This window comes from Clupea harengus, chromosome 10 (assembly GCF_900700415.2).
Source record: "Clupea harengus chromosome 10, Ch_v2.0.2, whole genome shotgun sequence".
In the NCBI taxonomy this organism is placed as follows: Eukaryota; Metazoa; Chordata; class Actinopteri; order Clupeiformes; family Clupeidae; genus Clupea; species Clupea harengus.
This window is the reverse complement of record NC_045161.1, coordinates 23,766,158-23,780,276: the sequence shown is the minus strand read 5'-3', so window position 1 is coordinate 23,780,276 and position 14,119 is coordinate 23,766,158. Positions and strand designations below refer to the sequence as shown.

Genomic DNA, 14,119 nt, shown 5'->3' with positions numbered 1-14,119 from the left:
ATATTCTTTGAAAACGGTTTGCCTTAGAATAGATATGCCATGGTTTATCTGTGGATTTTAGCCAGAATAGTTTAGACACGCCATAGTTGATCCGTGTGTTTTAGCCAATATCTCCCCAGAAGTAAAATTACTTTTTAAAGGGAAATAAAGCAAACGTAATACAATGCTCTTACAGTACACGTGTTGGGAGATTTGAGGTATGCCATGAATGAGAATTGAAGAATTGATCTTCATTATTTTTCTTTGTTTTCACTTTATGTTATTACTTGACAGGTGCTTCCGTGTTTTAAAATTACAGACAGGATGTCACACTGTTTTATAGGATGATGTCTCTGAAATGTTTTTTTTATTACACACAATGATGGGTTTATAACCAGTGCAGTAGAAATGGGTTTAATAATGTTTTAGATACTTTACGTTCAATAAATCAGAATCAGGAACAGTGCACAGTATTGCAAAGAGAGGACCGTTCAAAAGCAAAAAAAAATAAAAATGCTGTCTATGTTTTCATTACCATTTAAGAACCAGGTTCCATTTCATTATTTGTTCTGATGTTCCCCCCCTTATATACGATGTCCTGGTTCCCTAGATTGCAGCTAATTTTGGAATGGACCCGCCAAAGATGCGGCGTGGATCCAGTCCCGAAGCCAGCTGCTTTCTGGGTTGTCCTATTGGGCCTTCAGGATCATGGGATTTACTGTAGGCTTTCACTTTTGTGGGTTTGGTGACAAAGAATTCATACAAACAACTCATAATGCAAACTGGAAAATACAGAATTCCCCTTTTACCTCTACATCTAAGGACATCTGTACGGTCTGCCCTGGCTCAGGATTAGGGTTTTCCTTTTTCTACTACTAATGTACGCATCTCATTGCTAAAGCATGCAGTGACCGTCCAGAAGAAAAAAAGGGACCAAAAAGAAGGAAGGAAAGAAAAAAATACCCATGTGAAAGGAGACATATAATTTAGTCATAAAATTATATACACACAGGCCTTTCCCCTAAACCAGGTTTAAGAGGGACCATCCAACAACAACAACGTAAAACAAAAAGGAGTCATCTGCATTATCAATTGTTCACATAAATATAATAAATTAAAAAATATCCTATACTATATTTGTGGATGTTGGATGAAACGTTCCAAGTGGAAATAACAATAGTATGGCAGAAAGATCTGAATTAATGTCTCAAAAAATCTTCACTTACTGACAGAGAGTACAGAGCTACTGCTAACTTCAAAAAGGTGTTCAAAAGGAAATAATCAGGGGGGCTCATTAATTATACTCTGCATAACTGCCTTAATAAATCAGCTCCCGACTACACTAACAATGCAACAAATGGAGTTGCTACGACGTGCGAGGACCCGGCGCAGACACACACCTATGCGGAGGATGATGATGATTCGCAAACCTGAGGAGTGAACTGGAGGGCACTCAAAGCAGCCCACAACACAGCAGTTGACTGGACCTGAACCGGATCACGTCAGGCCTCTAGGTCCGGTACAGTCAGCCACCATCTAAGGGGACTGATTTGTAGGTAGTACACTTGCAGACAGGGAGGGCAATACTCTGTCGTTCCTAAGAGTTTGGGTGCTCCTCACAACACAGCAGTCATACCTCGTATAAAGTCGTAAAACGGTCAGGCTAAAATCAGTGCAGAGCATTATTATTAAACGTGGAACTTCTCAGATGGTGCGATTCTTATCAGCATGGAAGATTCTTGAAGATAAAAATATCTATATAGAATAAAAACCATTTACAACGGTAATTGCTTCTATTGAAAGGTGTTATTCTGTCACTATGACCTTTTGTTCTCGGTTTCATGTTGGGGAGAGTTAAAACAAAATAATTAAAAGCAAGTGAACTATAACACACAGTTGAAGGCCACATATTAGCGATTCCGGATCTGAAGTTAGTCCTCTTACCGCCATGCTGTAGTCCGGCAATGACAAGTTGGAAATATCAGGGAAGTGGGGATTTTGGGCTAAATGCAAATAAAAACAGTGATGGAAAAATAAAAAAAACATAGACATGCATCCAGCTGTAGACTTTGCAGCGGAAAACATTTGCTGACACTCCATAAGTACACTTGGTAGGTGGGGCGTCAGACCAAAAAAAAAAAAAAAAAAAAAACACATCAAGAAACTGGTCGTCACATTAGGAAAGTCCATAGCTTTATGGCAAAGTCCTTTTCAGAAATAAAAAAAATATATTGATAACCCCCCAAAACACGCTGCACGTAACAAAAACTTGGGGCCTACGGCAGTTGTATTTGGTCATGTCCAGTATTTACGTATGGCGGTCAAATTATGCGTTTCCAAGGGCAGGGTGGACAGATCATCACACGCTCATCGTCATGGAGGGGGAGTACTGCTGAAGAGCGGAGAAAAAGTTCTATTTAAAACAGATCAGTGAGAAACACAAACTTAAACAAATTTCATATTGTGCATAGACTTGGCTCTAGATTGAATTGTTGAAGCAATGGTCTAACCATAAAGGTTGGCTGCAGAACACGCACTTATTCCAATTATGGCAGTGGATGTGGATGACATCATCTGTAATAGGACTACGTCCACATGCTAACAAAGAATCTCACCAGCGCTAGCACCATTGCACTGGTATGTTTGAGCTGCTGCCACCTCAACTCTGAGCTACTCTGTCATGGGGCATTAGACTCGTTTAGAAACAAGGTCGCCTCCAGACACACAGTGCATTCAGAAAGTATTCAGACCCCTTCACTTTTTCCACATTTTTGTTGCAGCCTTATGCTAAAATCATCTTAACTCAATGCCCCATAATGACAAAAGGAAAACAGTTTTGCAAATTATCTAAGCCATCAGTCAGCCAAATCACATGCTTTTGGCATGAGACGCACACTTTTATGTCCTGCCTACCATGAAAAAGTCTGTTGACATCAATGTATCAAACGCCAAAAAAAAAAAAAAAAAAAAACTTTGGTCAAAATTTCACTGATTCTTACCCCAAGTCAGCACTGAATGTTGGCAACTCTGCATCAGTCTAGATAGCACCAGACTGACACTGATCTGGTTCAGATAACCTGGGTCTAGCCCAGATTATCTACTAAATAGTGGAGTGGATTTAGAACACTCACACTCTCGCTCTGGAAGGAATGAAGGTAGCTGCCTCCTACGTCGTCATCTCGCGGAGTTCCAGAAGGATTGCTCATGCCACTTAAATTGTTTGGCGAATTCTGCAGAGGACATAATCATTCCTAACTCAGTTTATACATGAAATGACACTTCAAAAAGAAGCCTTATTTCCACATCATATGACGATGCAATACATATTCTGTACACACGAACGTAATAACACAAAATAAAATATTCACCTTGGGTAGACCATCCAAATCTCCAGACCCTGAATACAGAGAACAGATTCAATTAAACAGGTCACCAAACAACACAAAACAGGTCACCAAACAACACAAAACAGGTCACCAAACAACACAGCTGTTGTCTGTCTCACTGGCACCAATGAGCAATTGGTGCTGTATTATCAGAGAAGAGAACAAACAGCGTTACCTCCATTCAGGTGAAGGGGATCCATTCCTGCCATGGCTCCAAGAGGACCCTCTGAACCTGGGCCTATTGGAAACTGCAGAGAAACAGACGAGTTTATACAGTCTGGAATGACCAGTGGGGTGGAGATACAGAGAGCACAGGACACATCCGGTCTAACCAAGGGGGAGGGGGACTAACAAAAAGATGTTAAATGAAGGAACTGCAGGAATGAACCATTTAGAAAGTTCAGAAAGTTCTTTTGTCTTAAAACACTGAGATTTTACTGGAGGTAACCATGTGATTTAGGGAGCAAGTCCACAAAACAATACAAACATCCAGATACCCACAAAGGCGTAGAAAATGTATGCACTGTCATCTAACTTACGTTTGTTCTGTTCCCTGGACCAGAGTTCACCATGGTATACAAGTTTTCACTGGAATTATTCGAGTCTGTAAGGTTACAAGATAAAATAGAGTGAAAACCAACTCTGAAGTCAAATATGAACGCCAGTAAAGTGCGATAATGTCTGTGTTTGTGTGTGTGTGTGTGTGTGTGTGTGTGTATATATATATATGAGTGTGTGTGTGTGTGTATATTTATGTGTGTGTGTGTGTGTGTGTGTATGTGTGTATGTGTGTATATATATATATATATATATATATATATGAGTGTGTGTGTGTATGTGTATATATATATATATATATATATATATATATATATATATATATATATATATATATATATATATATATATATATATATATGAGTGTGTGTGTGTGTATATTTATGAGTGTGTATGTGTGTGTGTATGAGTGTGTGTGTGTATATGAGTGTGTGTGATATATATATATATATATGTGTATGTGTGTGTGTGTATATATTTATGAGTGTGTGTGTGTGTGTGTGTATATGAGTGTGTATGTGTGTGTTGGGCCCTCTACCTGCAGGGCTGGGCACTATGGGAGTTCCAGGAGGTCCTCCACCCGGAGGCCCCTGTTTGCGAACAGAAAAGAAACATGGCCGTCAATGACAGATTTAACAAGATGAGATATGCAGATTTAAAGACACAATACTCTGTATTCACAGTGGCATACGCTGCATGCACGATCATCTGATAATTCCTAATCTGTGTATTCCTTCCAACTGTAACATGCCTGTACTCCGTGTGCTGCATATAGGACTCAGTACTATTTCAAATAGTGTTTAGTAGTAAGTGTTGCCTTACCCCATAGTTGCCAGGAGAGGGCGATGAATAAGGCATCTGAAATCCAAAAACACAACATTTTAACCTAAAACTAAACAACAGGACCCATTTTTGGCCTGAGCGACAAGGTGCAATCTGTATCAGGTGAACTCACATTGTTATTGTTAGGGTTGGGCCACGGTGGTCTCCCACCTCCTGGTCCCCTGCAAAACGACAGAAGAAATCAGACTATGAACACCTACTGCAAATGGAGTAAAATGCACCACACCTTGTATAATATCAGTTTATCATTTATAATATCAATAGGTTTAAAGTCAAGTTTAAAGTATTCTGCCCACAGTAAATCCAACAGTATTAGAGGATATGAATTCATGGAGTACAAAATTGTATTTGTTTGTGGTCTTACATGTTCATTCCTGGCATGCCAGGGCCCATTGCGTTGTGTGGAGGTCTCATGCCGCCGCCAAAATTCTACGAAGATAACCAAATATTTACAATCCTTTCGTACATTCACTAACATTTGTAACCCCACATTTACAATCATACAACCAGAAAGGAATCCACATGTCTTGCAGCTTTTCAAGTATGTGCTATTGTTGTGTTACAGAAACAAACGGAACTCAGTGATAAATCTGGCACTGAACTATTCCCACACTGGAATGCAGCATGTAGTTTGACAGTAGGGACAAATAACAAGCTTTGAAGAAGGGTGGAATGATGAATATAGTGACTGTAATGCTGTCCCATGTCATGAGGGTGCCCTAATACTCAAGCAATAGCTCCAGTTATCATTGCAGTTTCTCATGCACTTCCTTGTCCTGATCTAGCAATGCAACACATGGAAGAACAGACTCCTGTGTGCGGTGGCATGGGTGGCATGGCCCAGTGCAATAGGGCTGCAGTAAATCTGTTTGACCCAGTGGTGGAAATTGACTTGTGATTTTACCTGGTGTCCCGGTCCCATGGGGCCCATTCCTCTGGGATTGTTCATCCTCTGCATTGGCACTCCTGCTTTAACACACACACACACACACACACACACACACACACACACACACACAACACACACACACACACACAACAGCTCAGAGGAAGCAAGCAGACATCTTAAGCTCCAGAGGAGAGACATCATCATCATCATCATCATCGTCGTCATCGTCAACAACAATGAGCTTGCAATCAAACTCACTTGCTCAACTACTCAAACCCACCTTGCATTCGCATGGGATCCATGTTGGGGAGCATAGGCTGGGCAGTGGGTACACCTCCAGGAGGCTGTCAAAACACAGGCAGGGGACACAGATTAAGGACAGCTCAAGGGAACTGCTTTGGTTCTGGAGCTGAAATGACCATGATCCTTTTCAAAGAGAGCTTATTTCATTACAGCAGTTTGACTCTAACACTGACAAGATAACTACTAATCAAAGTGATGCAGAAATCTTGCCAACACCAACTACTGCTCCGGTAAAATCTTGCTGGCATGCTAACTGGTGTATTTTGGTGATAATAGTTGGTGTCATGCTGTGGAAGCTTTTTTTCACTGGTGGTTCACCCCAGATAACATGTGGCAAATTGCTGCATAGTGTTGCTTTAAAGCAAAGAGATTACAAACGGCTTAAATACAAACAGCCAAAGACCGTCACAATCCTAAACATCCACGTACCTGGTTGCCCATGCGGATTGGGGGTCTTGGGCCTCCAGGAAAGCGTGGCGACATGAAAGACTGAGGAGGGGGAAAGAAAAAATCATTCCCTGTATACTTCTTGTTGTTTTAAAATACTTAAAAAAGTTTATACTTGCTCCAGTACAGGTGGAGAATGTTGGGAAATTGACAAAACCATTAGGAAATTCTGGAATTCTGCACATTAGGAAAAGGGGTATGTGACATTTAAAGAAGCAAAGGAGTGGCGTGAGCAAGACAAGTTGGGGTACCTGGCCATGGGGTCCCATCATACTGTTAGGAGGGGGAGGCTGAGCGTGAGGAGATGCCTGTGAACCAGGGGGGCCCTGCAGCAGATCAGCACCGAGGGACAGAGGCACAGAGGAAGATGGCAGGAGTGGGAAGCAGAGAGAGAGAGGGTTACCAAGCAGGTATAATAAAGAGTAGAGTAGAGTGGAGACGAGACGCACAGGATGGACGAGTGGTTAATAAAAGCAGGTGTGGTAAGAGTGGTGTGCTGTGAAACTGGGCTGTGCGAGAGCAACTGAAATAGAGCAAAACAGAGCAGGCCTAACCAGACACAGGAAGCTTCACTCGTCCAATATAACCACTTCACTTCTATTTAGGACACCACATTTGCAGTGACCATGAATATACAAACAGTGAACACTAGATAAAGATACATGTGATTTTCTTTCAAAAGCTTACACCATCTGTGATGTCATGGTAATATAGAGAATAACCATCCTCATAGCGATCCTCATAGCCACTCCAACTGTGTGTGTAAATCATTTCATATTAAGCTCAAATTACTATAAATGTCTCAAATTACTTTCGCCGTTTCCCATTGTATGAAACGCACTATATCCACTCTCTCCTTGTTTAATTTCATACCTGCAGCTACACTCTGTGTGCACAGGGTACAGGATAGTGCACACTATTACTGTCAGACACATTTTAGCCACAGCATCTATTAACCTATTAGCGGTTTGCCAAGTCAGCTAAACTGCAATCGGAGAACTTGCTTAGTTCAGCTAACATTACTGTTGACCTCATAGGCAGTCCGCTGACAGCCACTGACAAAGTGATGATGGTGAGGTCAACCAGTTATCCTCATTGACCTCATCTGACCCTCGTCAATGCTGGTCACATGGTTTGCGATGACCGGTCAGGGAGAAACGAAAAGCTTTATCAATTACCTTTTCCAACATTAGAACTCATCTGGCAGACGTCATGCAAATCCTTAAGGTGCTCATGTTGTAAATATGTGTGTTAAAGAAAAGGTATCCAAATATTGTGCTCATTTATTTGAAACGTTGAACGTGTTTTAGGAAGTCTAAAAGCTAACAAACCACACATCACATAACACTTGTTACCTTGCACGATTGTCACACCACACAAACAAAGACACACAATGCAACTACTGAGCCGTCTTCTGCATCTACATCATCATGTACCTGAAGTATGGCAAACACCCTTGGTAATAAAATACATACATACGTAAGGTTTAAATGAGGTAGCGTTCTCAACATTGTGTGATCGATGTGATATTTTTAAAAAGGAGCCTACCCCCCCTTTTTAGCACCAACATACACATGTGACAGACATTCTTCTCGGAAACACTCCACCATCTTCCTCTACCCAAACATGAAAACAAAGCTATGCACGCTCAAGTAACCTGAGAAACATTCACATAACGGGCACAGATCCACTGCCCTACAAGACAAATCACTGGGTTACAAGGCGGATTCTTAAAATAACACAGGAAGATGCTGCTGCTGTGCCATAGGTTAATGTGAATGTTGCCGACTGCAAATACATTTCAAACGGCAGGTATGCCTTAAACCAGCCTCTATGACGCCCAGACTGCTACTAAACAGAGATGCCTCTGACGACAGAGATTTAATTCAAAATGATTTAAACTTGATTTAAAACAATTATCACTAACAGAGGCACCTACCAAACACCAATCACCAGTTCAATTCAGTGAGAATAAGTAGTCGATGATGGGTACGGCCTCAACAGCAGCAGTAATCTCATGAATGCGCCCAAGACAAACGGCAGACTGGTAGATTGTTTCTGCATGAACTCCAAACATCACATCACCCATCCCCTCTTAGTTCACTTACTCTCACACACACACACACACACACACACACACACACACACACACACACACACACACACACACACACACACACACACACACACACACACACACACACACACACACACACACACACACACACACACACACACACACACACACACACACACACACACACACACACACACGAAACTGACCTGAAAGAATCCCGGTGGCATGGGTCCTCCTGGCATGCCCTCTCCCGGGGGCATGTTGCCCAAGACGGGGCTGGGGGCGGCTGCTGCACTCTGTAGAGATTAAAAGGTCAAACATGCTGTCAAAGGTCAAAGGTTAAAAGCCCAACAACAACTTAAAAAAAAAAATGAACTGCACTGTGTAGCACAGCAGTGCACAGCACACCCAAATAGAGTGTGGGGAAAGTGCTGAACACGGTGAGAAATGTTTTCACTGAGGATCACCACAGCAGCTCATCTAACAATACACAGCTTGCACGGTCCCTGAACAACACAAGCACTTAGAGCCGTTTCACCGAGGACCATTTCCCTGTATGTCCCAGATTTAATTTACAGTCATCATTAGTTTCTGATCGTTTATTTGGGCAGTAATTGGACATTTTCCTGTTGAATTGAGAGCACTTAGGGCACACACTAATGCCTGCTGTGAAATCCCCAAAAAGAGACGCTCTGGACAGTGAAATAAGATGGCGTATTAAAATGAGAGTAAACACTCGAAAAACAATGCTGCGCTGCCACTGAACGGGTGAGTCTTGCTCACACCTTCTCTCCATATATCCTGGAGAGGCTGTTCACAGTCCTTGTGAAATACCACAACAGGGAGCCAAGGAAGGCCTGGGAGAGCTTCTTCTAGTCCATACCCCCAGATCTTGACAGAGAGTATTTAAGACAAAACAAACCTCTCACAAACCACTACAATAGAGAATAATGTACATATATCAAAACATTTTTTTTTGTTAAACAGACATGGTTCTGCTCAGCGTAGCTACTCCATGCTCAACCCGCTACATACTCATCAGTGTGTACTCTTTCTTTCAGAAATGTGCCATACGGAGAGGGAATCCTCCCTCCTTATTTGAAAGATCCCACCACTATACTGAAGCTCCTCTTTGTTCTAGCTCCTTCTTCTTCTTCTTCTCCTCCTCCACCACCACCACCACAACCTCCACTGAGCATCTGTCACTCTCCTCCCCTTGCAATCTGTCCCTCAGCTCCTTGACAGCCATCAATCACTCTCTCTTACGCCACGGGGGCCAGAGGGGGAGTATCCCTGCAACGCAACATGAATGCAACATGGCCTCCGCTTCACGAGGCTGCAGCCACCTCCCCCACTCTCAAGGGAACGCCGAGCTCAAAAACCTGACTGAGCCGTCTACCGCTGGGAACAAAGACAAGGCCCTAGTCAAACGCCAATAGCAAGCAGGCTAGCAGGATTCACAGCATGGTCACTGCTCACTAGGAAACTACCACAGGACACACAACTCAGTTCAAAGGCTGTGGTTAAGGTTGGTTTAGTAAGGGTGCGTTTCTGACAGAACTTTTTTTTTTTTTTTTTTTTTTTAAAGAAATGTGTCCTTTAAAAACCAAAGGGCTTGTATTGAAGACATTACAAAAAGGCAGTCACCAGGAATCAGGGTGGACTGAAAATGTAGCCAATAATGTCACCAAAATGCTCTCAATTTCACCAAGCTGCTGTTCTTTTACATGTAAATATTACTAGAGTAGAGCAAAGAGACTAGGTTCATGAACACAGCTACACAATACCTTTGAACAAAATAAAACACACTAATTAAACAAAACAGAGTAATTACTGACATATGTTAACACAAGCAGATCCGATCGGTTCATTCATTTGCAGTGAATGTAATGCCGACACTTGATGTTGATTAAATGGAGTAAGCACTTTTATGGCCAAATGTGTAAATGACTGTTGAAAATTGCCATACCAGATCTTTCATGTCTCTAATTATTTCATTCACCATGGATTGTAAAGACTCCTTTTACAAGCTACTTGTGCTTCACACATAGGGATTGGATGACGTCTATTTGTTGGACAGCCTAAAGACTATATGCGTGGATTCCCTTCAACACTCAATGAGTCAAAGGAAGTGTGTGTGTGTGTGTGTGTGTGTGTGTGTGATGTCCTGATGCTAATGCAACGTAATGCTGTGGCAGGGTGTGAAGTAAGGTTGAAGGCCAGGTAGTTTGCTCTACACAACTGCTTTTCAAACAGCACAGCATTTTGACATCTTAACACAGACCATTAACCTGTGCGCATTGTCTGAAATGTCGGCGAAATGACATGCATAGACAGAGTGCTGCTTTCTAGCTTTTATTATTATTATCCAGACGTGGCTATTTCCAGTTATGATGGTATTTGGAGCTGAACTACCGTAGCTCTTCTCAGAAGGGAAAGCTGACAGCTTCTGACAAAGTCCTAGGCACCAAACTCACCAAGGACATGGAGCTTTGTCCCCGGCAGTGACCCAGAGATTGACAGAGTGTTTAACCTAAAAGTTCTTGACGTCAGCAGCTCTTTCCAAGATGCCTGTGAACTTCTCCCTCTCCCCTCAAACAGGAGTAACGGAGTAGACAAGGTGTCATATGGATGCGGTTTAAAGCCCAGGAGGAGAGAACTCTCAAGTGCGAACACATGCCAAACAGAGCAACATCCGAAGAGGGTAAACATCAAGTGAAACTAACAGAAAGCGTTTCTCTGCTACACCACAATCTGAATACACACATACAACTTCTGAATGGATGACACAGTCCATTATAGCTGACACCCAGCATGTCATTCACTGTACCAGACCACTCCACCTGGACTTGTTTCTATGGCTATATAAAACTCCATAATAACAGTATTGTCCAGTTCTATACATCAATTTTACTACCGCAGGAATTCTATATACAATCAAAATGACTGTGATATGGCCACTTTGTCAAATAAAGAGTTTATCACAGACATTCAAAATATCTCAGACATTTATCAATACTGAATAGAACCAAAGAGAAAAGCTAACACATGAAACAGGGCATTATAAAATGATGAGATATAATAAACCCTTCACCAGGGGCTATTACTAAATATCCTCCTGGACACGACGCCACAACATTGCTCCCTAGGCCTCTTTAAGCAACACAATTGTTGAAATTGATAAGTCATTTTCTATCATCTAGCAGCATGAATAAAACCATGATGGCTCATTTAAAATGCTTTGTGTCTTTGAGCACTGTCTATATAATACATCATTATTAATTTCAGTCATTTCATGTACATTTTAGGCATAATAGGCCCCTAATGTGACGAGACAATGTGGTTCATTCACCGCTGAATTCTGATAGAGAATTGAATCAGTGTTGTTGGATTCAATTCTGGCTGATTGCCGTCATGGTATTCCCCAATCACTCAACCTTCTTAACTCCCACCTTCACCTCCAGTTTTGGGAAAATTGAGCAGTACTCACATAGTCATGAAAGGCCTTTGCTTCACTTGAGTGTTCACAGTTCTCTCTTCTCTCAGGAGCAGCACAGTACAAGTCCCAGAAAACACTACAGAGAAGAACAATGTTGGAGAGGGAATCAATTGGTGTATTGTGTTATAAAATATCATATCATACAAAGCGCACCACTCAATGCCAAAAACAGTGTAATCTGCGGGACTTACCACCACCATGAGTGAAGAAAGCCTGGAGGTTCTCCTAGTGTGATATTCTTCTCCCATCTGATCTGAAACACACATTCATGGCATATTGAACATTCAGCACCTTTGTGAGTCCTGGATCATAAAGCACCATAGGCTGCACAAATTTAGCATTTCAAAATGAAAGATATCAAGAAAACAAAAGATATCAAGGCCACTTTACAGCATGTCTTACCTCTGACAGAAATGTCTGTGCCGACTTCTGTGCTCCTATGTGTAACAAGTACTCGTAGACGTACAACGCTAACCTGGGTAATAAGTGAAGGAAAGAATATGAAGCAATGAGTTTACAGAGGCAAATATACCTGATTGGGCGGGGGGGGCATGACAAGTGTGGTGGTGCTATTCTAAAAGTGCCCAGCACCTTCTAAAGTTGCAATCATGTCTTGTTCCCGAAGGCTCAACAGACTGACCAACTGCATACAACTTTAAGTCATTTTATCAATGTGGTTACAACAATGATTGCCCTCTTGTGTACACAAACAATGAATTTAAAATGTGATAGAAAGGACAGAGTTCGAATACATGGGGTTACTTATAACGACACGAAACCGTGTACTACAGTATAGCCTACTACTGTTTACTTATCTAAGAACTTGCCCATTCTGATAAAAAAAACTGTTTCCACTCCCGCTCAGATAGGGGCTATGATGTTTACGAGACACAAAAACGTTTAACTGCGCAGCCCAAATAAAAACATTTCATGCGTAGTAGTCAACGGCGTTAAATTGTGCAACAACATATTCGCCTAACTACAAACATATTTTAAAGGTTTAGTGCATTTAGCGTTATTGATGGCGATTAATACTAAAACCAGGAACCTAATAGAATGGCGAATGGAAAGGGCGGTACATTCAATTCCTCACTGCTGGTAGTCGCCCCGCAGGCAACAACCAGTCCTGAAAAATCACACAAGCAACAACACAATAGATAGGGAAACAAAGGAAAGTCTTACTTTTCGCGTGCCTGGTTATCCGATGGCACAACGGACCCTTTGCCTTTGGAAAACATAATTAATTGAAAAAGCTCGCCCGCGTTCTTTTTTTCGCTATACCCTAAAATCCATCTATCAAGACGTTTGTCTCGGCTTCGGCCGCCGCAGGCTCAACAAGGAAAGCGGTTGAGTCTCAACCGAGCCTGGTAAGGGATGGGTACACGCTGACTGGCAAATTTAATTACCAATGAGAGCACAATAATTCCCCGAAGTCCTGCCTTAATGCAATGACGTCATTCACCATGTCCAACCCCACAATGGTAGCTTGAAAATTGCAGAACACCCTCTGCTCTTGTGATAGCCACCAACGTGGATACGTATCTGTTTTATTTTGGTTTGTAGCTTGGAAATTTTGTGTTACGAAAAATAATTGTACGGACAGCTTTTTTGCATCGATGAACCAATATATGAGACAGTGCCCCTTATTTTCACCATTTAGTAATTATTACAAATGAGGGAAATGATTATGCAATTCTCGATAGAACCTTCAGAAAGCATGGCCACGTTACAGTGTTGCATTTGAGTTGACAAGGTGGAACGTTTTTATCTTGCTATATGTATCCGATTGGCCATTTACACTGAAAAGACAGGCTGCACGAGTAAAAAACTTGACACCATGTTAACAGCAAGCCTCTTAAATGTAACAGTAACAGACATCGCATTGCTCTGGTTTTTATTTAACTGGTGGTTTAAACGTTTTTGGTACAGACGCATGCAAGATGAAATCTCCAGTTCTAGAACGACAGATGTATTTTCTTCGGGAGCAAACCAGAGTGTGAAAGCCTTCTCATTGGTTGGGCTTTTGGACTGGGTTTAGGGGTTCCTTGAAACCGACATATAGCCAAGCACGCCTATAATGTCAGCAAACACAGTTGCGTCTAGTTCAACCAGTTACTTTTCAGTTTGTCACAGTGAAT

At 41.8% G+C, this 14,119-nt stretch overlaps 1 protein-coding gene across 4 annotated transcripts; it reads right to left on the bottom strand.

Moving 5' to 3' along the window:
- Positions 1 to 314: 314 nt before the first annotated feature.
- ssbp3b (single stranded DNA binding protein 3b) lies at positions 315 to 13,383 on the bottom strand. Of its 4 annotated transcripts, none has more exons than XM_012821646.3 (18): positions 13,164 to 13,383; positions 12,384 to 12,456; positions 12,173 to 12,234; positions 11,973 to 12,057; positions 8,689 to 8,778; positions 6,657 to 6,731; positions 6,388 to 6,447; positions 5,936 to 5,999; positions 5,671 to 5,732; positions 5,131 to 5,195; positions 4,879 to 4,927; positions 4,746 to 4,781; positions 4,462 to 4,513; positions 3,905 to 3,969; positions 3,541 to 3,613; positions 3,348 to 3,376; positions 3,111 to 3,209; positions 315 to 2,371 (listed from the first exon to the last, which is right to left on the bottom strand). In XM_012821646.3, exons 1-18 carry the CDS (start codon positions 13,217 to 13,219, stop codon positions 2,339 to 2,341), a joined length of 1,128 nt encoding a protein of 375 aa, XP_012677100.1. In that variant the 5' UTR covers positions 13,220 to 13,383; the 3' UTR covers positions 315 to 2,338. The 4 variants fall into 4 exon arrangements, with proteins under 4 accessions (XP_012677100.1, XP_012677101.1, XP_012677102.1 ...); XM_012821647.3 differs by having other exon boundaries at positions 315 to 2,368; positions 13,164 to 13,382; XM_012821648.3 differs by lacking the exon at positions 6,657 to 6,731.
- Positions 13,384 to 14,119: the final 736 nt, after the last annotated feature.